Below are 25,110 nucleotides of genomic sequence, written 5' to 3' on the forward strand. Positions count from 1 at the left end.
GTCATTAGAGCAAATTCTCGCAACTGATGGCCCTCTTTGTTTTTCACTACGACCGTTGTAAAGTAATCACAGTAAACACTGCCTGGCACACTGAGGTCTAATCCTATCAGCTGGAAAAGTGGCCATCAGCCAGGAAGGAAATCAAAGGAAACAATAATGTACAAAACAGTGGAACTTATGCTCCCGGATATGTGCGCTGTACAAGGCCCTTTTAAAAGACATGACACAAGAATGGTTTGGAGGCAGCTTCGCATGGTGCCTCACTTAGCAGTGTGAAATGGGCTCAGAAGTAGACAAGCACAGTTGGCCATTCACAAAGCATTCCAGTGGCTTCCTAGCAACCTGCCTCACTTGCATGCCAATTACGCCAGCCCCAAATAACCCTATAGCAGTGGAAGTGGCACAGCTCTCGACAGGATAAAATCTGCCGTTAGACGTAGCCACGTGGCTCAGAACAGCATCACTACATACATTTTCGAAGGTGCTGCATGCAGCGGGTGATGATAAAAGACGAGAAGCTCAAGCTTGACTAAGCAATTTGGGAGCAATATTCGTTGATGTCACTGAGTGCATCACTCCTCCCTACTGGTTTGCAGATTCCCTTGCAGCTGCTCGATCAATTCCAGCTTCTGCTTTATTAACAGATCACATATGGGTCTGGTAATTTATAAGGCAGTGGGACTGTGTGGAGGGACCTTGGGTGGAGACACCATCCATCCATTTTAATAGCTTGCTGCTATCATATCTGGAATGCATTCACAGCAGCTAATCCCTCTGAAGTATGGACCGGCCGTGACATGATCTGCTTTCTATTGGCTGTTTACCTGTGTTTTACCTTTGGCCCAGATTGAATACAGACAAGGCTGATTGTCCGAGATAATAACTTAATCACAGCTTTCTCACTTAGATAAGACTCGCTTGTCCATGGATTACGCTGCCTCTTATTGACTTGCTGCTTCAGTGCACTTATTTACTTTCTAACTCCGCTCTGTTTTTATTTTGCTCTTGCGCTTCACACTGAAGCACGGCCTCTAAATCTAATTTCCCCACAGCTAAAATAAGCGTTACATGATCTCTCAATGATTGCATCCTTTGCTAGTAAGTTCACTTAATGTCATGTGTGTGTTTGTGTTTTGCTCTAGTTGTTCTTCAGAGCTGGCACCTTGGCTAAGCTGGAGGAGCAGAGAGATGAGCAGACCAAGCGTAATCTAACGCTGTTCCAAGCTGCCTGTAGAGGCTACCTGGCACGGCAGGCCTTCAAGAAGAGGAAGGTAGGCAAGAGGTCACATTGAGAGGGGCGTCTTAGTCTTAAAGTTAAAGTTAGTCTAAGCCCCCAAACACCAAGAATATTTTAATTTTAGTTCAGTTATACCCTGTTTATCTATCACACATTTCATCCAAATCATCACTTGAGTGACAGAAAATCAATTCACTTTATTACATTGCAAGACTCAGGTTGCAAATGCAAAAAGAAATGTGATACTCGCAAAGGCGGACAAATTAAGTATCAAGGTCCATTTTGCTGCTAGCATGTTCTTTAATAAAGCAGTTGAGGAATGTGAGCTCCAGAGGCCTTGTTGCCTTGGAGTCCAGCAGGAGTTGAGAATTCACTGCTCAGAGCTAATTTTATTGCCTGTTTGCTCTGCTCCAGGGGTAGATCTAACCAGCTCTGCTGTAAATCTTCAGCTAATTATAAATGTGTTCTCTAAATCTATTGCCCTTACCCCCTCCCTCCTGGAATGTAATCCATCCAATTGGCTCCACCAGGGGGACGTTTGATAGTGACATGTCCGTTTATGTTGCATTTTATCAATCTGCTCCCGTTAAACGCAGCCTTATCAAACATGCCGCTGACTCACTGTCCCGTCTGCTCCACCCCTCTTCCATTTTTCTCCCAGCATGCGATGGGTCCATCTCTCTGAACCTCATACATGTCCTCTCGTGATGTATGGAGCCCCACAGTCCTTCTCCCTCTCTGTGATTACTATTTAAGTGAATGTGCCGCTTCAGTTGGCTAGTGATGAACCAGCAGAAACAGAATCAACATTGCTGCACTACAGCAGTATGACATGCTGTTAGTGAGTAAATATCTTGTTCACTTGTACACGACGCCAGTGAAACCATTAAATTGTCATCTTTGCAATAAGGTAAATCAATATGACCTTTTATATTACTGGACTTCCAGCTCTCTTCTGTTATTGCTGTTTTTACCACAGGAGTTTGAGTAATGGATGTTGGTTGAAAACGGGGAACCGAGAGAGGCCAGTTTATTTTCTTTATTAAGTTCAAAGGTCATTATTCACACAAGGAAGCAGGCTGAGGGCTCAGTGCTTCACAATCTACTTGAACTTGAAGAAAATCAACGGCAGGAAAACGGTTCTAAATTGCCAGGCAACCAGGCAATTACAAAATCCATTAACAAAGAGGCCGTTTTTTCACTCTGCCCCCATGTGACCCCTGTCGTCTGCAAATGTATCTATAAAAGAAAGATAAGACTATTTTTATTTTATCTTGTTATTTTATTGCCCATAAACTCAGTTTTTCGTGTGGTCTGGAAAGATGTAACATGCAATTATGAATGCGATGAGAGCCACCAATGATTCTATCAATTCAGGGCTAAGGGATGATCTAGTGCAGAGGCTTAGTTAAACTGTGCACATGATTACACACGTTATTTCATAGTCATACTCATTTCATCTCAGGAATCAATCAACAAAATTTAAAAAAAACTTTATTCATTCTGAGCAGGGCAATGAAAAAGTATACGGAGCACAAATTAGGACCATTTTCTATCCTAAATATATAGAAATATACAAAATATTTTGCAGAGTGTCAGATGAAGATTGATACCACTGTCCAGCTGCATCTTTGGTTAGCACAAAGACGAGAGACAAGGTGTTGATCTGGTTTGCTGCTCAAGCAGCTACAGCATGCTGGATTTCTAACCACACAGCTGTTACATGTATGGTACATATAGTGCAGCCTCTTCTTCCAAGGATTACCTGAAGGGCATTTTTGTGCCGCAGAATCTCATTCTTTTTATGTTAGTCCTGATTCAATTAGTTGACACCAGAGTAATGGAAGAGAAGCAGGGCTGTGGTGGATTATGGAGTGATTTTCATCTTCCTTTCTCTTCATGTAGTAGATTTACAGACTGTGTTGCAGTTCAATCTTAGAATAATCATTGTATAATAACATCCAATCGTGCCCTTGCTGTTACTCTGTTATCCCTTTGTGAAAATTGATTGGGCTCCATTGCCTCTCACACTGTTTGAAGTATCCTGTCTTAGCAGCTCCAGTAGATGATAATTTGCCTCTGGAACAGTGCGGATGAGTTCTGGTGAAGCCTCTCAGACGAGTGCCGGTTGATGTATATGGATGTGACAGAAAGTCACAAGTTCCCTTGATTGATATTCCCTGGCACGTTACCCTTGTGAAGCTGTGCCAAGCCCATGTGACATTAAATGACAAAACCACAGTTTTTCTTGTTTTTTCCCCCTCTCTCAACCGGCTCCTCAAGGGGACAACCTGACATTATAAAAGTCTGTTATTTTGCCTCAGCAGGCACTCACCACATTGGGAGTTTTGTCCTTCAGGTACCCTACAAATGTTTCTTTTTTTAGTTATTTGCATTTGAAATCAGCATAAAGCAGCATGTATAAAGCTAGTTTTAACCCAGTCATACTACATCTATTCATTTGAACGTTTTCCCTTCATTGCTCAGTGAAAGTAAAGATATACCTTTATCAGACAGGGGATTCTACAGGATACCTCATTTATTTGAAGCATGCAATCCCATAGTTTCATATCGCAGGAACATGAATACCCCCCACTATAAAAGTATGTGATGGGCTTTGCATTGGTATGTTTATATAGTGTGAACTAGCTACATTTTTCAAGGCCATGCTAAGTAACAGCTAGGATAAATCTCTTTTATATGTATTAGCATTTCAGCACCAAAATGTCATTTGATAGTGTCACGATAATGACATTAGACCAGAACTGATGAACTAAAAGGTCCCTCATCAGATCATACATGTTATCAGAGCCGCTGTCCTTTAGCAGGGCATTAATTCATGTTGATGTGAGATCAAAGTAACTCAGACGTCTTACATGTATACAGACCTGGCTGCGTGCAAACACTGCATATGCACACATGCTAAAAACTCATGAATGTGTATGCGGAATTATGAGGGAGAGAATGAGACATGTTTTTTGTCTTAACCTTGGCTCGTAATCCTAATTCACATCACACAGTTTTTCAGTTGTCACATCCTCTTAATGTGATATGAATACCAACGTGTTTATCCACGGCGTTCGTGTAATGTAATCTTTTGTTTGTTTTCCATTCATTTTAGACTAAATATGACAAGTGAGACCTGTTTAAATCCTCTGTCAAAGATTTGAGGCATTTGCTCCATGTTAAAGCTTTCACTGTGTGACAAATCCTAATTGGTCATAGAGAGTACCTTCAGGGAGAAATGTACCTGATGCTGAGAATTGTGTTGCTCTAATTGGGTTTGCCCATAATCTGCTGCTGCTAGAGAGCCTCATGCATAAGCAGCATGGAAAATGTGTAATACTTGGAATTAGCTGCCAACATGTTTGATTTAATTAATCAAAAATTAGCTTCCAGCCTTGGAACACACTCTGCAGAAACTCTCCAGAGGAGGCTGGCAAGTCCTGGGATAGCTGTTAGCCCATGCACAGGCAATATACACAAGATTGAGGATGGAAATGTTTTTCAAATATTACTCATCAGTGCTGAGGATGATATGGTAACAGCAGATGAGTTCTGTAAAGCCTGTATTCCAGTGAGTAATTAACATTTTCCTGATTTTCTGGCATTGTTTCATGGATCTCTGGACATTGTCTCCCTATGATACCTCTGCAATACACTGCATTCTAACCATCTGTTTCCATGTTATGCACTGATTGCACCATATTCTTGACATATTGTTGCAGTAAAGCAATTATTATCTCTGTTGTCTTGGTCATCAATTTACAGAAACACATACAATTACCTATATTAATATTACACAAACACCAACTCATCTGTGTGTCTCTTTGTCTTTTCATGACAGCAAACGCTGGCAGTCCCACATGTGTTCCTCTTTGGTAACCGCTTCTCCCCATGTGTGTTCAGATTCAGGATCTAGCAATACGTTGCATCCAGAAAAACATCAAGAAGAACCGTGGCGTGAAGGACTGGCCATGGTGGAAGGTCTTCACCACAGTCCAGCCCCTCATCAAGGTCCAGCTCACTGAGGAGCAGATGCGAGGCAAAGACGTGAGGAGACCTTTCTGTCTGATGCGCAGCCTCGTAGATTCCTCTCAGTTAGACCGCCTCTAATCCACTTTGAAAGTGCACTACCTGCCACAGCAGCATGGAACTTCCTGTTATTCAGTCTTGATATTTCTTGTAGTACTTAATATATCATAGTTTTACCTGTGATATTAGATGTAACCCATGTAGCTACTTTCTGTGCTGCAGGAGGAGATACAGCAGCAGAAGCTGAAGCTTGAGCGGGTGGAGAAAGAGCGAAATGAGCTGAGACTGAACACGGATCGATTGGAGAGCAGGGTGGGTCCCCTTCACCTGTGACAAAGCATGCTGGGAGGACGTTTTTATTGCAAATGGTTCATTTCAGTTAAAGATTTTAATTCTAGTTTTGCATCCCACCCTCTATGTGTGTGTGTGTGTGTGTCCAGATCGCAGACTTGTTGGCAGAACTGGCTGATGAGAGAGGCACCAGTGAGTCAGCGTCCCAGTTGCTGGAGACTGAGACATCAGAGAGACTCCGCCTGGAGAAAGACATGAAGGATCTACAGGCACATATACACACTGATATGAACACGCACTGTGGCAACAGAATATTTGAAAATTTCAGATTTGAATGTGACTGACAAGCTCTCCCTTTGATTGATGTGTCTGTCTGTGCATTCCAGGCCAAGTTTGATGCCGTGAAGAAACAGTTAGAATCACAGGAGATGGAGGTGATGGAAGCCCGGCTCATGAAAACTTCCGAACTCAACGGAGAGATGGACGACGAGGATGAGGATGCTGGTTAGTCGAGCTAGAAGCTGCTAGCTGTCGCTCAGAGTTGACACCGCAGACACAAGAGACATCATCCCACCATGCGTTCAATTCTAAGCCCCAAGTTTTAGGAAGAACAAATTTTGAGGATGTGACTCGCAGTGACTTCCTCTCTCTCTTTGGAATCACAATCTGAGCTATCAGTGCTTTTAAACATTTGCATTCAATTCCCTAATTAATTGTACTTTGTGACATTGACAGCAGCTTGCCTTCGCCTGCCTAATGGGCATGTCAGCTCAGGTCAGAAGCATAATTTACTAAACCGCTCATACCAGCATTATGTGCACAGTTTGAAAAATCTCTCTTAGACTAATTGTAGCTGCGGGAATTAGTGTCTTTGTTTGACTGTTTCAGCAGGAGACATGGCACCGAGACTTGGTCACATCTTGCGTAATGCTATTAAGTATATTTTCCAAGTTTGGGATTTACCGCTAGGGGATTAAGATGTTCCCTCCCAGGCATACAACTAATGCCTGTTGCTGATTGGTCTCCACCTGCTGGGTAAGAGAGCTCCTGCTGAGAGCATATTGTCCGTGGGACTTTTTTTTTTTCTGACTTCCCTCCCCCCTTCAGCCCTCCTCAGCAGACATGCCATTACAGAGCATATCAGAATTTGTAGATGAATGAGAAAATAATCGTTGGCATCAGAGCCGGTGGCCCTGCAAGTTGTCATTATGCTATATATATGCTAATGAGCAGCCCTGATGGAGGAGCCGGTGTTGCAATGTGAAGGAGAAATGGACAGCTTCTAAAATGATAAGGCTTGGAAATGAACCTGAACCTGAATGTCTGCCTGGCCGCTGTTATAGTTCTGATAGCCTCTGACAGCTCCAGAATTAGGGTCGGCTAAGAACTGTGGAAAGTGCCACTTAGACATGTCCTTCTCTAACTACTGTTGTGGTGTGCTTTGAATTCTTAGCTCAGGTTTATCCAAGATTAGAATTGAAATGCAAAAGGCTGCTTTATAGTTTCCTGTCAAATTATGTGACCTTATAAGGTCTGGATTTGATGAAAGAAGTTTTATTTCCTGAAAAATTATATTATTTTGCCCCTTGAATGTGATAACCATCACAGCCAGCGCGGTGCGCTCTGTAATCCTCAGCATCCATCATTTCTGATCTTTTGAGCTTTTTTGTCTGTATATCCTTCTAGGCCTGCTTTAACGGTAGGAGCCACCGAAATGTCACACAACCATTTTCTGAATTGTGCGCCTTTCCTCCAGGAGGCGAGTGGCGGATAAAATACAACCGAGCCATTCGTGAAATGGACTTCACCAAAAAGAAACTCCAGCAGGAGTTTGATGACAAGCTGGAGACGGAGCAGCAGGGCAAAAGACATCTTGAGAGGAGGGCAAGGAACTTTTTAAGATGTTAAATCAATCAAGTTTTATTTTCTCGTTTGGTTACCACACACTCGTGGACAGTTTTATAAGCGCAATAAGCTGTCATGAAAGAAGAATAAAGATGTGTTTGTTTGCATATGTTTATGTGTGTGTGTGTGCGCACTCTGCAGGTGGCTGATTTGCAGACAGATAATGAGGATGTGCAGCGCTCTGTGCAGCAGCTGAAGAAGAAGTGCCAGAAGCTGACGGCTGAGCTGCAGGACACCAAGCTTCACCTGGAGGGCCTGCAGAGCCGCAACCACGATCTGGAGAAGAAACAGAGGAAGTCAGTTTCAGCCTCCGTCTATCTGTCCGTCTTTCCTTCACGCGCACATAATGGAGAACATATTGCTGCTTTCTATTTGGGAGGCCGGGCACAGACACTCTGACCCACTCGGCAGAACACTAACGTTTTCTTTAATTTGAATAGTGTCTGAAATGTTCTGTAATCTGTGGAATTGCATTAGCCGAGAAAATGACTCAGACTTTAAGCACTTGAGAAGCTATCGCTGTGGCAGAATGTGATCTCTCCCCTGTGGCTAATTGAAGATGCTCTGTGGGTGAAATTATTTTCAGCTGCGCTTCAGAGAGAAAAACAGGGAATTACAGCGAGCTGACAGCATGAAACACTTAGCTGTTAAGTTCACTAACCATAAGTGTTTCTGCCCTACACGATTGAAGAAAACAGTTTGCACATTATTACAACCCAATTGTAAATTGATGGCTAATGGAAGGGGATAAAAGTGGAGGCTGAAGCAGAGGTAGCACTGAACTGGTGTCGTTTCTGTCTCGAGGATAGCTTGATGAACTCAAAACGCTGCTAGCTACAGTAAGAGGAGGCTCAGATATTGAGTGAGCAGGCTCGATATTTTACAGTGTTCATACACAACTACTTTGCATCACTTCACAAAACCGTGTGATACCAAATGATGTACCAGTTTTATCTACTAACATCTCCTGTAGCCTCCGGCCTTCCGTGAATTGAGACATATTGGCATTATGATGCTCAAATGGTCAACCCTATGCAACCCTAGTCGTATGTACAATCAACATTTTGCTGAGCTGTCCCTGTGAATGTGTATCTGTGTGTGTGTGTGTGTGTGTGTGTGTGTGTGTGTGTGTGTGTGTGTGTTCCAGATTCGACCTGGAGCAGAACCAGGCTCAGGCTGAGGTACAAAGAGAAAGGAGCCAGAGGGAGAAGCTGGCTCGAGAGAAAGACGTAATGACTGGTGAGATGTTTAACCTCCGCCAGCAGCTGCAGGTAAGCTACTTTACAGCGCGCTCTTCAGGTGTACTTCGATGGCCTCTCTCAGGGACCACACGTCTGGTCTCCCTGCTCTCTGTTTGACATGGTCCAGATGTGCACTTTAATGTGTCTCTTCCACGTGCAGGACAAGGACATTGAATTATGCGGCATGAATATGAAGGTGCAGCAGTTGGAGGCAGAGCTACAGGATCTGTCCTCCCAGGAGTCCAAGGATGAGGCCTCATTGGCCAAGGTCAAGAAGCAGCTTCGTGACCTGGAGGCCAAGGTGAAAGACCAGGAGGAGGAGCTGGACGAGCAGGCTGGAACCATCCAGATGCTGGAGCAGGTACGGTTGGTGCAGATGTGGAACTTTATGGATAAATATTTACTGCCAAAAGCTGCTTATGTCATGTTTCAAACTCTAAAATTTTGTTAGACTGAAAGCTCAAGAAAAACTTCCTCTACTATAATTCATACTATATTCAAACATACCATCATATTATATACGTTTTCTCTCAGTTTGTCTTCGCAAGAAAACCAAAGATTCTTGTTTGGTTTGTGCCTTTATCTTATGCCTGTGTCGTCATCGTGCACTCAGGCTAAGCTGCGGCTTGAGATGGAGATGGAGAGGCAGCGGCAGACTCACTGTAAAGAGATTGAGAGTAAGGATGAAGAGGTGGAGGAGATCAGGCGGTCCTGCAGTAAGAAGGTAGGCGCTGCTCAATGTCACTCTTAGATTTGCCCCAGATCTCCCAATACACAGCTCCTCTATCTTGTATTCACAAACTTGTGTTGAAGTTTATTGTGCTTCATGGCCTGAGATTCATGCATCGCCCGACCCATTCAGTTCTTGAATCTCTTTTTTTCAAATTCAGGTTTGTAATGTCCCCTGTGCTATACAAATATGCTGCATTCATCAAAACAGTATAAATGAAAATTGAATATTGATTGACTGAACAGCATAAATGAAATTTGAATGCAATGTTTGTATTTGAATCTGTATTATACATGAACCAAATGGAATTTGATAGAATAAAATTTTTATTTTGAAAGCTACGTTGAGGCCGGCAGAGCAGCTCAGGGGGGATCCATGTGTGTTTGACATGTGAGAGCAGCCATGTCTAACAGGATACGCGATGGTGTGTTACGTCTGACTTTGTTTATCGCCGATCATCTGTTTGTGCATCCTGACACGCTGCTCATGTGTCCTGCAGCTGAAACAGATGGAGGTGCAGCTGGAGGAGGAGTACGAAGACAAGCAGAAAGTGCTGCGTGAGAGAAGAGAGCTGGAGTCCAAACTGCTGAACACCCAGGACCAGGTACTTCCATCGCTCTGCCTCCGGTCTCTGTCAGCCCAGTTAAGTGTGTGCGATTTAGCGTGTGCCACTTCTTTTGATTGGAAAGAAACTGCTTTTGAGTCTCGAGAGGTGCTACGGGTTTTGAAGGAGGGTAGAAACACAGAGTACGTGTAACAATACTGTTTTTCAGGTGAGCCAGAGGGATGTGGAGTCAGAGAAGAGGCTGAAGAAAGACCTGAAGAGAACCAAAGTCCTTCTGGCTGATGCACAGATTATGCTGGATCATCTGAAGAGTAACGCCCCCAGCAAGAGGGAGATCGCCCAGCTAAAAAATCAAGTACGTCGCTCTCTTGAACACTGTGTCTCAGCAGATGGTGGTTTGAAGTTGTGATACACCAAAAAAAAACAAAAAACATACTTTTTGAACTTTCCTCTCACACAACAAAAATACACAAGCTGATTAATCCTCATTCCTCTGCATAACCAGCATAGATCCTTGATCTTGGCCCACTAATGTTTGTCCCTCACCCCCCATCCCCCCTCTCCGCCAACCTCTCCTGCCTCCTGTTTGTCACAGCTGGAGGAGTCAGAGTTCACTTGCGCGGCAGCAGTGAAGGCTCGAAAGAGCATGGAGATTGAAATAGAGGACCTGCATATCCAGATGGAGGACGTGGTCAAAACTAAGATGTCGGTGAGTTGGCGTCTGTAAGGTACAACATATGATGTATAAAGGCATCAAGGTATTGTACAACACAGGGTTGTACAAATGCAAGCCCCCTTGTGCTACTTACACATGTAATATACAATAATTAAGTTAGAATAGAATAAAAAAATTAAAATCAAATAGTGGAACTGCACTGATTGTGTTCTGCGCATGTTTCGAACACAATATGCTTATTTGTGTGTTCATCATCAGTAAGGTGTGATATGTGCCATATCACACATTTCTAGAAATAGCTCTGAAATATACCTCTCCGTTTTTCACCTCACTGCAGAAACAGATTTTTTGACATAAGAGAAAGTGTTTGTGTGAATGTTTCCATACCCTCCTTTTGATGAGCAAATCAAACTGAAAACAACAAACAATGTTTAATTAATGGAGGGCTGCTGCCTATCAAATTTAAACTCTTCAAAGTGCAGCAGGGCTCTTGAATTAATATGCGCACATCATCAAGCCATGGTGGGATATTAAAATAATAAATGCCCTTTGGCATATATCTGATTTCAACATTTTGCTCAAATGGATAAATAAGCTTTGTCGAATGTTTTTTTTTTTTCTTCTTTTTTCTCCCATCTGCTCATTAATGGCAGTCTCATGAGAGCACTGTCTGCAGTTCAGACTCGTAGACTGAGGATGTTTGTGTCTCTGGGGATGACACACGGAATGCTGTGTGCCTTTGCTTTGCTTGCTAATTGCTGCATTTATGGCAAGGGTAGGTCTTGTAAATATCTCAGATTAGAGAATGCATATTGAGGGCCTGAGACTCCCCCTTGAACACAGAGGATGAACTCTAAATAGGACATCACCAGTATGCTGCACTGGCTGCACTTTTCCCTGCCTAAATGAGCCAATTGATTATCTCCAATTGGTCTCATCCTCCAGCCAGAATCTCCTTCCAGATTGTGTTTCATTGCCATTAGATGAGATTCCAGGACTGCCGCAGCCCGGCCAGCTAATGACCATTTATCATATTCAATAGCTCATGAATAAGTCCCGTCATTCTATGCTAAAGTGTGTGTTTCCTTCTCTCTTCATGCTTCAGTTGGAAGAGCAGGTGAGCCGTCTGCAGAGAGAGAAGAATGACCTGCAGTCTCGCATGGAGGAAGATCAGGAAGACATGAATGAGCTGATGAAGAAACACAAAGCGGCAGTTGCCCAGGTAACTCAACCCCCATAACACCTCGGTGAGCAGATCGAAAGCCTTGAAAGTACTATATAAATCCCTCAGTTATCAATGCCCAGGCTGACTCCTCAATGCAGGAAACCTTGGTCAGCATCCAGGGGCATCATGGTAGTGAAACAGACCACAACACCGTGTAACTCCTCAGATTGTTTGTATTTCTTTAATTGTATTTAGTTTGACACATTGTGGGATGCCGTCTTTAACACCGGCATTAACATTCTGTTCTTTTCTGCGTGTTTAAGCAGCGTGACTTTGAGGTTTGGAGGACATGTTCCCCTCTAAACACAGTGTGTGCTCTGCAGTCAGGGAGATGCAATCTGTTCTACAGCAGATCACATGACAGATTATTTGGCACGGACTTATTATGTTTATTAAAGGCAGAATGAACAGGATTTTCCATTAAAAAAAAAAACAATGCATAGACAAATAGAAAAATAATCCCTCTCAATCATCCCTTATGGCCCACCAGAAGCATCTGATGGTGACGTTATCTGCAGAGATGCTGCCTGTATTTTCTTATTTTGCTGTGTTAGGGACGTTTCGGGGTGTCAGCCTTTGGGCAGTGGATGCTAGCCCCCAGCTAATAACAGCATGCAGAATGTGAGGAAGGGACAGATCATCAAAAAGGAGCTGTTGAGCTGGGGAGGGAGGTTTATAAACCACAAGCAACAAAACCTCATTCTGCCTCTAACCATTTACATTAAAAGGGATGTTATTTAGAGATAATTGAGGTGCACCTTGACACTCACATTTCCTCTCTCTGACACACACATACGTATACCCTCTTCTTGTGTGTGTGTGTGTGTGTGTGTGTGTGTGTGTGTGTGTGTGTGTGTGTGTGTACTAGTCTGCCAGAGACTTGAGCCAGATCAGTGACCTGCAGGCCCAGCTGGAAGAGGCTACAAAGGAGAAGCAGGAGATCCAAGAAAAGGTACAAGGAAATATTCAGAAGCACTAAAACTGCCTGCCAGGAACCTGCCTGCTGCTTCAACACTTCGCTCTGATTAGACCTCAGCTTTTCACTGAGTTTCTCTGATTATTGTGACCAAAAAAAGGCTGCAATGCAATTTGCATTTAAATAGTAAGAATCAGTGAAGATTTAGAGTCAAGGGGGAGAAATTGTTCTTTCACCTCGCACCACTCGTTTTTAAAGTAAGGGTCATGTACATAAAATCAGCGGCTTGTTTCCGTGGTTTAACCAATTCGATCAAATTATTCATTCTGGTCCTTTCAATGATTTCCTCACAACTTGATGCAGCAGTCTCAGCGATTTATCTCAATTGTGCGTGTGTGCGTTTTTGTTTTCTTTTGACATTCTGGTTCTTGAAAAGGTTATGCAATGCATCCATCATTTTATTTTGAAATGTCTCAGGGAAATGAAAAGGTGGCTGTTGCTAACAAGTATTATAACGTGGTTTGTTTGCTCATTAGATGAAGTAACTGCTGATGTGATAACTATAAGAGCAAAACCTTGTTACTGTATGCTGACCATTTTATCATGATTTACATGACTATTGAGCTTTTATACCATTACTATATACTTTTATTACAATAAAACAGACCTGTATAATATGACAAACAAATACTATCAACATACATGTTGATCAGTATCAATATTTCTAATCATATAGATATTTTACCCTCTTAACTGTCCCAGGGGCTCTGTACTGTGCTCTTATGGAGTTTGTTGTTAGTAAGGGGTCTATCTCTTATCTCATGAGTAATGGCTGTGGCCATGTGCTTTTGAAATGTAGTAGCACTCACATACAAGATGAAACAAATTGTTGAGTGTTTCTGTGTACAAAGCTGAGCATATTAGCACGTGGGACAGCTTTTGCAGGCTTACCAATGGGTGCATGACACCTGGATTTCACATGCACAAGCAATTGCATGATTGTGAAATTCTAAAGTTTGTCATTGTTAACAAAGATAATTTGGTAAAGTTATGGTTTTGGAATTACTTTATCTCCCAGCTTCAGCATAAAATGGGTATTATGTGAATCAAGTGCCATTCTATGTAGCTGTAGGTTCTTTTTAGTTATGTTAACATGCTAATAGTAAGTAAGTAAGATGGTTAAATTGGAAAATAGCATGCTTGCTAAACATCAGCATATCTAGCAGGTATGCTGTTAAAGCATGTTAGCATGTTGACATTAGCACATTATACAACTGAATTAGGGTCATTGTTCAAACAGCATTGTATTGAATGATACACCTGGAGCTACAGTATCATTGTCTGATTTAGCTCATGGTCTGATGGGTAGATTTGCTGCATTCTGTGCTTGAGTTTTCAGCTAAATGCTCAAGGCTCGGCATAAACATAGATTCATGTGGTAAAAAAAGGTTAATGCACCTGATTTAGGCGCATGTTGACAATCGCGCTTTTATGATAATGGTGTTTTTCTGATGGGGCACTATTTGTTCAGAGGATAACCCCCTGACATGTCATGTGTGTCATGCATTAATACAAGCCCATTTCATTTGTTACTGCATTTGTTTGCAAACTGAATCTCCTCTGGGCTGTTATAGCTGAGTTTAGCTCATATATAGAAATCTTTAGAGGGTGTTTACATGCGCATTATACACGCTCAGGACTTTCCTTTAAGTGTCAATATGCAGTTTACTAAGCAAATAAAACCATCTGCCTTTAACAGAATGTGTTTCAAATATAATTTCACTAGAAGACAGAATGGAGCCCTTGCTAGCTTCTAACAGTAGACCCTGTTTCTTATTAGATTAAGCTACACCCGTGCCAAATCTTTGGTCCGCTCAATATATGCAAGGCCCACCCATCAAAATATTTTTGGCAACACTAGAGACACACAGCAGGCTGTAAGGCATTGTTAAAACCTGCCAACGAACACAGTGATAGCCATCAAAAGCATCTGACCTTGAAGTGGTTATCTCATTCGCAGTAGGAGGGAAGTCTGGCTTCTTTAGTAATATCAAAGGAGGACTCCAAATCCTCCTTGTCTCAGATGCAAAGTCCCTCATTAGTTGCCATGCTGCCCTTTGGGCCGGTTTTGTTGTGACGTATCTTTCTTCCTTTTATCAGTCATGAGAAAACGATTGAGATGGAACAAACGTGCTTTGCATGAAGCTCGGCTCTCTCCCAAAGCCTGTGAAATTACTGTCAGTCGGTGTTACTCAGCATGAACCACAAGCTCTTCTTTTGGCCATTTGTGGTAGATTGGGGGCTTATCTGGAGCTCATTATTCAGAATATGAGATGCACAGTGCACAATGTTTACATGTACCAAGATGGATTAAATTTGCACAAAAATGGCGAAAAAGTGAACATCAATTTAGTTTTAATACACACACGTCACATCAGTGCCTCCTCTGAAGTGTCATTCCTCATGTCAGAGGAAAAGCAGTGTTCAAGAGGGAGGTGCCCTGCTCTTCAAGGAGTGGTGTTACGTGTGTTTACGTGCATTTATGTGTGTCCCTCCTCCAGCTTCATTCACTGCAGAGCCAGCTAGAGTTCCAAGAACAGTCCATGGTGGAAAAGTCCCTTGTGTGCCGTCAGGAGGCCAAGATCCGTGAGCTGGAGACCAAGCTGGAGTATGAGAGGACACAGATCAAACGCTTGGAGGTGAGATAATCCTCTGTGTCTCCCAAATGTAAAAGACATGCTTTGTGGACCTGTAATTGCAGATTTCACATTTCATTTTCTATTTATCATGCGGTAGAGATGGTATAAATGGAGAGTGTGATGTCCTTTGCATAGCTCCGTGTCTTTGAGGTGCTGGTTAGGAAAAGCGTCCATTGGAGAATACATTTATTTTCATGTGTTGCAGTATATCTACAGTCATCCTCGGGACATGAGATAAATCCACTGAAACTCAGTCACCTTGTCATAATATGCTTACAAAAAATGAATTTAAATTGAGAGGAAATCTCAACTGACAGCTTAAATTTGAACGGCCATCAGTGTTTAAAGCAAACAGAGACCATGGTGAGCTAAGGACAAACATTTAAGGGTAAATGCAGAACAAATGAGATCATTTTATCCTCAGAGTTCTTCATTTATCCACACGTGACCTTTGTCATTTCCCCCTCGAATCCTCCCCAGAGTCTGGTGGGTCGTCTGAAGGAGAACCTCGAAAAGATGACAGAGGAGAGAAACCAACACATTGCTGCAGAAAACAGGGAGAAGGATCAGAACAAGCGAATGCAGAGGCAGATGAGGGACATGAAAGAAGAAATGGGGGAGTTGTCCAAGAAAGAGGCTGAGGCGAGCCGCAAGAAGCACGAATTGGTAAGTCTTTGGATGCTGGGAAACGTGACTCCCTGGAGTTCACACTGGAGGAGGTAATCGTGCTTCTTCTGTGCTGTGATCCGTTCACCAGGAAATGGACATTGAGAGCTTAGAGGCGGCCAATCAGAGCTTGCAAGTGGACCTTAAGCTGGCCTTCAAGCGGATAGGTGACCTGCAGGCTGCCATAGAGGACGAGATGGAGAGTGATGACAATGACGACTTAATCAACAGGTGCAGTGCGGCTTTAATCTTCGACAAATGATTATACAATTGCCTTTGCTCGACTAAAACGTGCGCTTGGTACATCAGGGGATACCGTACTGTAGCTAGAGGCCCGAGCTCCAGCGCAAGTTATCTTTGTATGCTGCAAGAAACTTACCAAATGAGAACTGCTGATTTTTTTAGTAGCCTGTCAATCACAGCTTGTATCTTTTCATTCTGTGTCTTCCACATCTTCCTCCAGAGTACATCGTTTGTACTCTGCGTGTCATATTACACTTTGTTCTCCAAATACGTCTCACTTGGTTTAATTCGGCTCACCGCTTCTGATCTTTTGTCTGCGTGATGGTTTGCCCTGTTTGGTTACTCCTTCCCTCTTTGCAGAGGGGTTGAGGGTTATGTTAGCTCTGAGCCCACTGAGGTAAACATGGACTGCAACAATACAGACCTCTAAAAAGGACGGCATTACACACACCAGCTCTGTTTGAGAAGGAAGGCCAGTATGAGTTGATTTACCGAGTCACTGCTTTACAGTGGATAGTTGTTTCATGTGTATGTGTGTCAGTGTAAAACTATTTATTTGCTGTTATCTTATTTTGTCCTCTCTTCACACTGCTGTTTGTGTATCTCACCTTCTCTGTTTCTCTTTCTTCCCCGCTCCCCTTTTGGTGTCTTCCACACTTCTGGCAGTTTGCAAGACATGGTGACAAAATATCAAAAAAGAAAGAACAAAACGTGAGAATGGAAAATGCATCCTTTGTTTCCGTCATTATGGCTGTTTTCAAGTTTGTTTGTTTTTTTTATCCTCACCGATTTTAACCACAAGAGAGAATCATGCAGTATTCCCTCTCCTTTCAGTTTGTGTTGTTCACCATAACACTGTGAGGAGAAGTGATTTTTAAATAGAATGGAAAGCTGTGTACTCCTCTGATGAAAGCTGTGCTTAAAGGAGGGCCCCGGTGTTTCATTTAGCTTCATTTTATTTTGTGCCAAGACATCTGCAGGGGTCTGCGCACGTTCGTCCTCGTTGCAGATTTTCACGGCTTGTTTTCTACTTTCAGAGCAAGAAGAAGTTATTGAAAATATCTTTTGGCACACAGGACACTTTGTAGAATGTTGGAGGAAATGTAAACTAGAGTGGTAAATACACTACAACTCTAAATGACACCAGCACTCTCCTTTAAGCCAGTCTCACTGCTTCGCAAAATGAGACCCAAATGAAAAACAGCAAAGTGTTACAGACCTGCGGTAATACTGCATCGTTGTCTCCGTCAGTATATTTGTACCAGACACCATCCTTTTTCTAAATTTGCAGCATCATCAGACGACATCATGTGTTTGTTTGGATCAAGGCTTAAAGCTGCTCTGCGCTGAACTCCGCTGATTGTTACCTGTCTTCTGTTCCTCTGTGGCTTTTCCAAAGCACATGCAACAAGTCCTTATCTTGCTGAGTCCGTATGGGGAATACACCGCAGATTATTTTCATTCTATGATACGTCCGTGCAAAATGATAAATATAATATGCAAGCAATGTTAAATGTTGAAAACTTAATGGCTTTGATTTCATTTCCTGACTGTTTTCATCTTTTCGTCTCAGTATTACTTCCACTATCTATTTTTTGACAATTGGAACTGAGATTTATCTGTGAATTAATCCCAAGGTTAAAATCACGGCAGTACACTCTGGAAACAAGCTAAAAAGGACTTTCTAGACAGAAGAAAAATGCAATTGAAGCATATGTCCCTCCTTGGAGTAAATGATTAAGCACAAATATGTAACTTATCTGTATTGTCAGTGATATTTGTGCATGCGACGAAGAAATGATCTGCATTGGGCCCTTTACACAAACTCAGCATGGGAGCAAGTTTCATGTGCTCTGGAAGATCTTAAGCACGACAGTGTGAGCGATGCTTGTGGCTGTGAAAGGATTGCTGCACAGTCAGTAAGTGGACGGTGACGGCACAGTGCGCTAATGAAATGTTTTCACCCAAAGCTCAGCTGATGATTTCCACGCATGCAAATACTCCACTAATCCAATCTCATTACGTAGTGCTGTGAAACATTTAACTTTGAATACAAATGTTCACCTTGTCTTGCTTTTAAAGGGGCCAGTCATTGATTGTGAATGTTAAATATTTTCTTTTGACTGACTGAATCCCATTTTCTTCCAGCATTTATGCAGTGAAAGGAGTTTCTGTGGCATGTTAAATAATTTAAACCTTCATCAGAGCGTATGAAAGAAATGTAGTCCTCCGTTTGCAGCCGATATACCCGTCCATAATTTCCCGCTTTAACCTGTGATTGCTTCTTCAAAGAGACATGGCGTCACGGTCTTTATCACTTTGCTTTTTGTTATCCGTTTTTCATCAGGCCACTCGTGTGTATCAGTGCTCTGCCTTTCTTTTTGTGCGACTCAAGGAAGAGAGCAGTGATTTTCCATGTTTACTTAATTGCATTTTCCCTCCTTTGACATCATTGCATTAGCAGCGCTGATGAACAGTAATGGATGGGGTGATTTTTTTTGTAATTATGAAGTGGATTTTCCAGATGATTTACATTGCTGTTCAATATTTTTGTTCTCGGTGCTTGACAACAGAGGTTACAGCAGGTGGGTTATTATTGTAGGAGGAAATGATACAGGTTAAATTACAATTTTTCAAACTGGGCTTCCCATACATATTGTAGCAGGCTCTTAGGAATAGAGGTTACATATAATATAGGGCTGTGCATTTCAAACTATATAAATGCTTGCCTCAGCATGGACTGATGGAAAAATAGCATTTTCTTCACCTCCAGTACAAGATGCAAATCATCCTTGAATATGAATTGAATTACTGTGCATCACAGAGTGTGTAGTGTTCACTTTTTTTATAAGTGGATGCCTTTTGCTCTTTTTTGTCAATATAGTATAATTAGAAGATACCACGAGTGCTAAACTGATAGAACCGAGCCATACGAGATTTGATGCTGAGTGTAAGCATTTGTGACAAAGATTTACAACCAGTGTAGGCCAATTGTCAGAAGCTATTAACGTTCACTTCTAAATTCTTGGGGCTTGTTTGTATCTATGAGCCTCAGGACTGGTTAGCTACTAGTGCGGGGCCAAGGACAAATCGTTTGTGACACCATTTGCACAGCACTCAATTGCAAGCCACCTTCTATTTCACGTGTGTGTGTGTGTGTGTTAGAGAGAGTGGGAAGAGGGAGATAATTTAGCTGTGGGCTGGTTTCAGTGTTTTGTTGTGTAATATATCATGTTAAAGAGTCAAAGTATCACAGCGATGACAAATGCGCAGCACGTGTAATCAACTTTCTAGTATAAATGAACCCATTATCTTTTTTGGTGGGCTTCTATCTGCTGTATTTAGCATGCAGTAGAGAGGGAGTGGAAAATAAAGGGAGGACATCTAATAGCTGAACTTGCACTCACAATTTTTGCTTGCTGCCTCATGAAGCACCTCTCTAAAGTATGAAATGAACAAGTTCTCCAATGGAAAATAATATAATCAGGCCATTCATTCACTCTGAGATCATCATTACCACCCCCCCCCCCCCCCCCCCCCACTCCCAGAAAGCCTGGCTGCAAGGTTGATGATGAGAAAGTTAAATATGTTAATGCTCTTAGAAAACTTGAAAGCCTGAAAACCGTTCAGTCCAAGAATCGGAGGCTTTTTGTTCCGTGCTCGCGCTCTCCACAATGCTCACACGCCACCAGCGCCGCCACACAGACACTTTGTTCTCCGAGGAAACACGACGACACGGCGCGTGACACAAAGCCTGATGACAAAGGAAATGGATCACTGTTCACCGGGCGCTCCTGCATCGATGGATATGTGTTGTGTGGGCAAATGACAGAGCTCAGCAGTCTGGCTGTCATCTCACACCTCTTTGAATATTGTGTTTGCTCCTCAGAAGAATTTTTTGTGACGTTTTGGAACATGTTCCAATAGTGGTGGTGGTGTCTGTAGACACCAGATAAAATATATCTACACCTCAGCGATAAATGTGGCAAATATTCGAGGTCCATAGGTGAGTATGGCTATAAATAATAGTTTAGATGAAACCCAAAGGTTGTTGTGAATCACTAGGAACTGAAAAATGCCAGCTCCTCTACAACAACCCTGACATCACTGCAGCTGCTACATTGTGTTTAATATACAGAACATTGTCCCGCTGTGAAACCAAAAACTATATAATGGAAAATGTAATTTCCTCTGACAGGGCTCACCATAGCAACGCAAGTCAAATGTAGTGTGGGCCTTCAGAACATATGCATCTCTGTGCAATTTTAGAACTGTCTCTGTGAAATGTGAAAATTCATTTTCACACATCATGCAGCCAAAGAGGACAGTGGTATCTAGCGCTGACGCTGGACTCAAAACAAGTGGAGAATTTCTCATGTATTGCACTTCCCAAACACATTTTAACCGTGATGGCGGTATTGACTTCGAGGTCATGCCACTCTGCTCTCCTCTCCCCCGCTATTTCCTATCACATTAACCTTGTAGGACAATGGGATGCATCATTCAAAAAAAATCACCATGAATTTGAATGAATAAGGATTGACCTCATCCAGGTGGGATCTGCCGAGCTTTTTTATTGGGATCCACAGGTCTCTGTATATTGATTGTTATGTCAAGCGTAGGGCCTGTTGGGGCTGTCTAGTGGCTCGACTCCAATAACAATCACCAGGAGCAGGTGACATGCCACACAGATGCTAGCAGCCCAGAACCAGCCAAACAAGTTAATTATATGCCTCCAACAGCTTCATCTACATTCTGCCTACATAATGCATTTGCTTCCCTCGTCCGCGTCTGCTCAACATTCTGTCGAGAAAACATCTTTCACTGTGTTGGTATGATTGATTGACACCTGCTTACCTGGAAGCTGTCTGGATTGCCTTGCATCATGCTGACCCCTATTATTATAAGAGAATGAATGCAACTGTGAAATTACTAACAAAACGCTTCTGATTTGTGAAAACTAACCATTATCTTGCCTATGGAATTCCTGTGATATTATACTGCATAAAATATTCACACGAGTCATTTAGTAGAATTTCTTGCAGGAGAATCTCTAAATTGATCCTGAATTCTCCCACAAGGCAGTTTGCTTTAAAAATATCAACAAGCTGAGTGAGGATTAAGGAAAACTACTAAAAAGAAGCTGATTTTGTATACTACAAGACTGATTATCTCACTTGGTTAAAAGATATTTGCGCTTAGAGATGCAAAAAATGACTCGTTAAGATGAATATTTCTGCCGTGTTGTGTTGGAGTCTCAATGTCTCTGCACAAACTTGAGCTGATTTGGTGTCTTCACAGTGGGGATGAGACTGAAACAGATTCAGAGGTGGAGGACCGTGTGGATGGAGTTAAGTCTTGGCTTTCTAAGAACAAAGCCTCCACCAAGACGCTGTCAGATGAAGGAAGTCTGAAGAGCACCAGGTTAGTGCTCACATCCTTTTGCTTCATGACAGATAACCATGTACATCCGTGTGGTAACGTAGTGATAAAACTACCTACATTCCCAGCCTTGAAAAGGCCCAGCATTACCTGGGGCAGGTTGTAACAGAAGGATGGGTATTTCTTGTGATTAGGTGTCATCTCTCTCTCTCCCAGTAATCTGTCTAATGACAGCAGGCGGAATGGGGAAGCGGCTGCTGTCAAATTTATTGAAGTGGCCCATGGCCAGTTGGCACGCCTGCTAAATGACGCCTCTGCCACAGTTAGATAGATCTTCTCTCTGGCTGATTGCCTCACTTTCTACTGTGTATACTGTACATAACATCAGTAGCCAGAGGTATTGTATTGTATATGTTCCCCGAAGGATAAAATGAAAATGACAGATTTACTCTGTAAAAGTCCGAAATCAGAGATATGTGTCAAAGCAAAATCCAGAATCTCAGTTACCACATCAGTTGTGGGTTGATGTATTTGATGTGTTCTGTTGGTTATCTCTGGTTTTGATTTTATTACGTAACCCTTTAGATATGCAGCAAATGCAGATGCCAAAGAGGTGAAAGAAGGTAAGGAGAAGACGAATGATGGAAGTAAAGATGGTAAAGAGTTTGAGCAGAACAGATCAGTGTCTGTCATGAGCTCGCTCAGCTACAGGAAGCGTTCCAACCTAAAGGACTCCATAGGTGGGAGAGGTGATGAGAGCTCCTTGTTTAGCACTCTCAAAGAGCAGCCTGACACACCAGATCACACCTCCATTCGCAAAGCCAAGTCTAAGTCTGGAGACCTCCAGGAGGATTGGAAGAAGAGCCAGGCACAGGAAGACTTTGACGACAAAGGCTCAATCATCTCCCTGGCATATTCTGAAGCCACTAGCCGAGCCAGGAAGGGTTTTGAGTCCCGCTGGACCTCCCGCAGCAGTCCTGAATTTGATAAAGACTCCATGGTGTCCTCTGTGGCCCCTAGCAGGATGTCTACCAGGCGGGGCATGTTGGACATGGATGACGACAACAAATCGACCATCAGCAGCGTGAGCCGCTCCAGCCCGCGATCATTGCATCGCAGTGCCTCTTGGAAAGACGACAGACGCAGCAGCTCACGCCTGTCGCTTGCCCGTAGCTGTGGCCTCAGTGAATTCGGGCTACATGGAGATGATCATGATGATGATGATGATGGCCAGAGTGTAGCTTTTACTGAAGGGGGAACTTCATCTTACAGTCCCCGGTCCTTCAGCCGCAGCTTTTCTACCCCAGCCCAACCGCGCTCCTCAGACAGCAATCTGCCGGATTCATCTGACATTAAGACAGTCTCCCACCGCAATTACTTGGATCCTGACTTGGAGGCTGCGATCAATGAGGTGCTGAGCTTCAAACCCATTAAATTCAAGCGCAGCAAACTTGATGAATCCAGTGGTGAGGAGGAAGATGAGAAAAAGGGGCCAGGTAGCGAGGACAGCAGGAAGCCTGGCTGCAGCACATCCAGCCTGCTTCGATCTGCATCTGGCTCTGCTCTGGACCACGGCAGTCGGCCATCCAGCACGTTGAGTACCAGCAGCTCGCGCAGTCTTAAAGGTAAAAAAGGTAAAGTCTCTCCGTCTGATGACTCCTCCTCAGACGATACTCACAGTAGAAAGAGAGGGAAGAAGGGCAAGAAGTCCAAGAAGAGATCTAGGAAGAAGGAAAGTGAGTCAGAAGAGTCCTCCTCTTCCTCAGAGTCATCTGAGTCGTCTTCCTCCGACTCCACCATCTCCTACCGCAGCTCCAGCAGTGTTAAAAGGGGCCCGAAGAAACCATCCGATGATGATGAGAAGGAGCCTGCAGGTCATGGGTCATCTAGCAAGAAAGAAACCAAGAAGAAGCAGAAGAAGATGGATAACTTGGTGATGAAATACCTCTACAGACCTGACAGTGACTGAGAGCAACAGTTGAAGGTGATGCTTGGTGTGACAATAACCCCGGAGCCTGGCTTGACTGAGATTGGGATTGAGACTAATGAATCTTTAATGTAATAACTAAGTTTGCTACAAGTACAGAAGCCCTGAAAGGGAAGGTGACAAAATAAAGTATTTCGGGTAATGTCAGCCAAAACCAGTTTATCTCCTCTGTATGAGATATTGTGTGCTACGGAGGAGATAAACTTCAGATTTGGCCGTCATGCCAGCAGATTTTATTTTTTTTTTCTCACTTTGCCTTTCAGGGCCTCCGTGTATATGTGATGTTTTCAATTCATCCTGACTCTGTGAAAGTCCTTGTGATACACTAATGTTGACTCGTATTGCACTAGAAGCCCTGCCTGCATTTTTCATAAGTCACATTGGCCAATTAGTGCATGCCACCAGAGTTTTTTCCTTTACTCCTGCCAACACGTCCTCCATCATTTAAAAAGATCACCAATTTACTGCAGTGTGCCGTACTTATACCTCTGGTTTGCATTACTGACATACTCCAGTCGCTTCAGTTTTATTTCTAAATGCCATGGATACGTTTTTACCAAGAAGTAAGCTGAAATCCATCATTGAAATTCACCGAAGAACTGCTCTTGTCTTTGTTGCTTTAACGTTTATTTGTGCCATCAGAAGCTGTGCACTGAAATACTTCATCAGGCATGCTAGTGTCGTAAATCAGTTACTTTCCTGTTTCCATTTTGCAAAGATGGATCGCACATCTGCAAATGTGAGTGTTTGTGCTTGATGCTGTTATAAGTACATAGTGTTGAGAGAGGGGCGTCTGGCTGCGGCTGTTCTTCCGGCACAAGCAGATGTTGGCAATTAGACAAAAACAAAATTGCGCCAATTTTTGCTTTAACATGTTAAGTGAAGAGAGTATTAAGAGGAGTGACATGACTGCTGATATTATTTGATGTGAATACTTTGCATCATAATTAAAACGCTGCGATTAGCTCTAAGTTTCAAAAGCCTGTTCATTTCAAGAGTAACTGTGGTGACAGTTTGAGCGTCTCTGCCTGTGTGATTTAAGAAAATGCAAGCAGTGGGCTGGTGTGATTTTCTTTTTCCTTTTTTAAAAAAAAATTTGGTTCAGTCGTCATTGAACATGTTTGCCTCTTTCATTTAATTCAGTTACAGCTTAAAATAGTGCTTTAGTTTGGAGTCACTGTTGCTTTTGAGTGTTTGAAATTTCATCTCTAACACCACTGCAGAGCTTCCATGCTACCAGATTGCCAAGACCAGCAACAGCTTAACGAACAAATTGGTGAAAATGCTTCCTTTAAATGAAGTGTCACTTTCA

The 25,110-nt window shown here is 42.8% G+C and overlaps 1 protein-coding gene across 1 annotated transcript in view; it reads left to right on the forward strand.

Moving 5' to 3' along the window:
• LOC139344381 (unconventional myosin-XVIIIa-like) overlaps nt 1-23,880 on the forward strand; it is a 57,036-nt gene extending 33,156 nt beyond the window's left edge. Inside the window, exons 21-41 of the mRNA XM_070982488.1 lie at nt 1,143-1,271; nt 5,147-5,290; nt 5,495-5,584; nt 5,713-5,832; nt 5,950-6,067; nt 7,320-7,447; nt 7,610-7,764; nt 8,616-8,739; nt 8,870-9,070; nt 9,323-9,433; nt 9,939-10,043; nt 10,213-10,359; nt 10,600-10,713; nt 11,786-11,902; nt 12,774-12,857; nt 15,383-15,520; nt 16,001-16,186; nt 16,278-16,417; nt 17,096-17,140; nt 21,731-21,853; nt 22,397-23,880. Coding sequence (XP_070838589.1) covers nt 1,143-1,271; nt 5,147-5,290; nt 5,495-5,584; nt 5,713-5,832; nt 5,950-6,067; nt 7,320-7,447; nt 7,610-7,764; nt 8,616-8,739; nt 8,870-9,070; nt 9,323-9,433; nt 9,939-10,043; nt 10,213-10,359; nt 10,600-10,713; nt 11,786-11,902; nt 12,774-12,857; nt 15,383-15,520; nt 16,001-16,186; nt 16,278-16,417; nt 17,096-17,140; nt 21,731-21,853; nt 22,397-23,780 — 3,903 coding nt within the window. The 3' untranslated portion in view covers nt 23,781-23,880. The remainder of the gene's footprint in view (nt 1-1,142; nt 1,272-5,146; nt 5,291-5,494; nt 5,585-5,712; nt 5,833-5,949; nt 6,068-7,319; nt 7,448-7,609; nt 7,765-8,615; nt 8,740-8,869; nt 9,071-9,322; nt 9,434-9,938; nt 10,044-10,212; nt 10,360-10,599; nt 10,714-11,785; nt 11,903-12,773; nt 12,858-15,382; nt 15,521-16,000; nt 16,187-16,277; nt 16,418-17,095; nt 17,141-21,730; nt 21,854-22,396) is intronic.
• The last annotated feature ends 1,230 nt before the right edge of the window (nt 23,881-25,110 follow it).

The sequence above is a fragment of the Chaetodon trifascialis genome, chromosome 16, assembly GCF_039877785.1.
Source record: "Chaetodon trifascialis isolate fChaTrf1 chromosome 16, fChaTrf1.hap1, whole genome shotgun sequence".
Taxonomy (NCBI): domain Eukaryota; kingdom Metazoa; phylum Chordata; class Actinopteri; order Chaetodontiformes; family Chaetodontidae; genus Chaetodon; species Chaetodon trifascialis.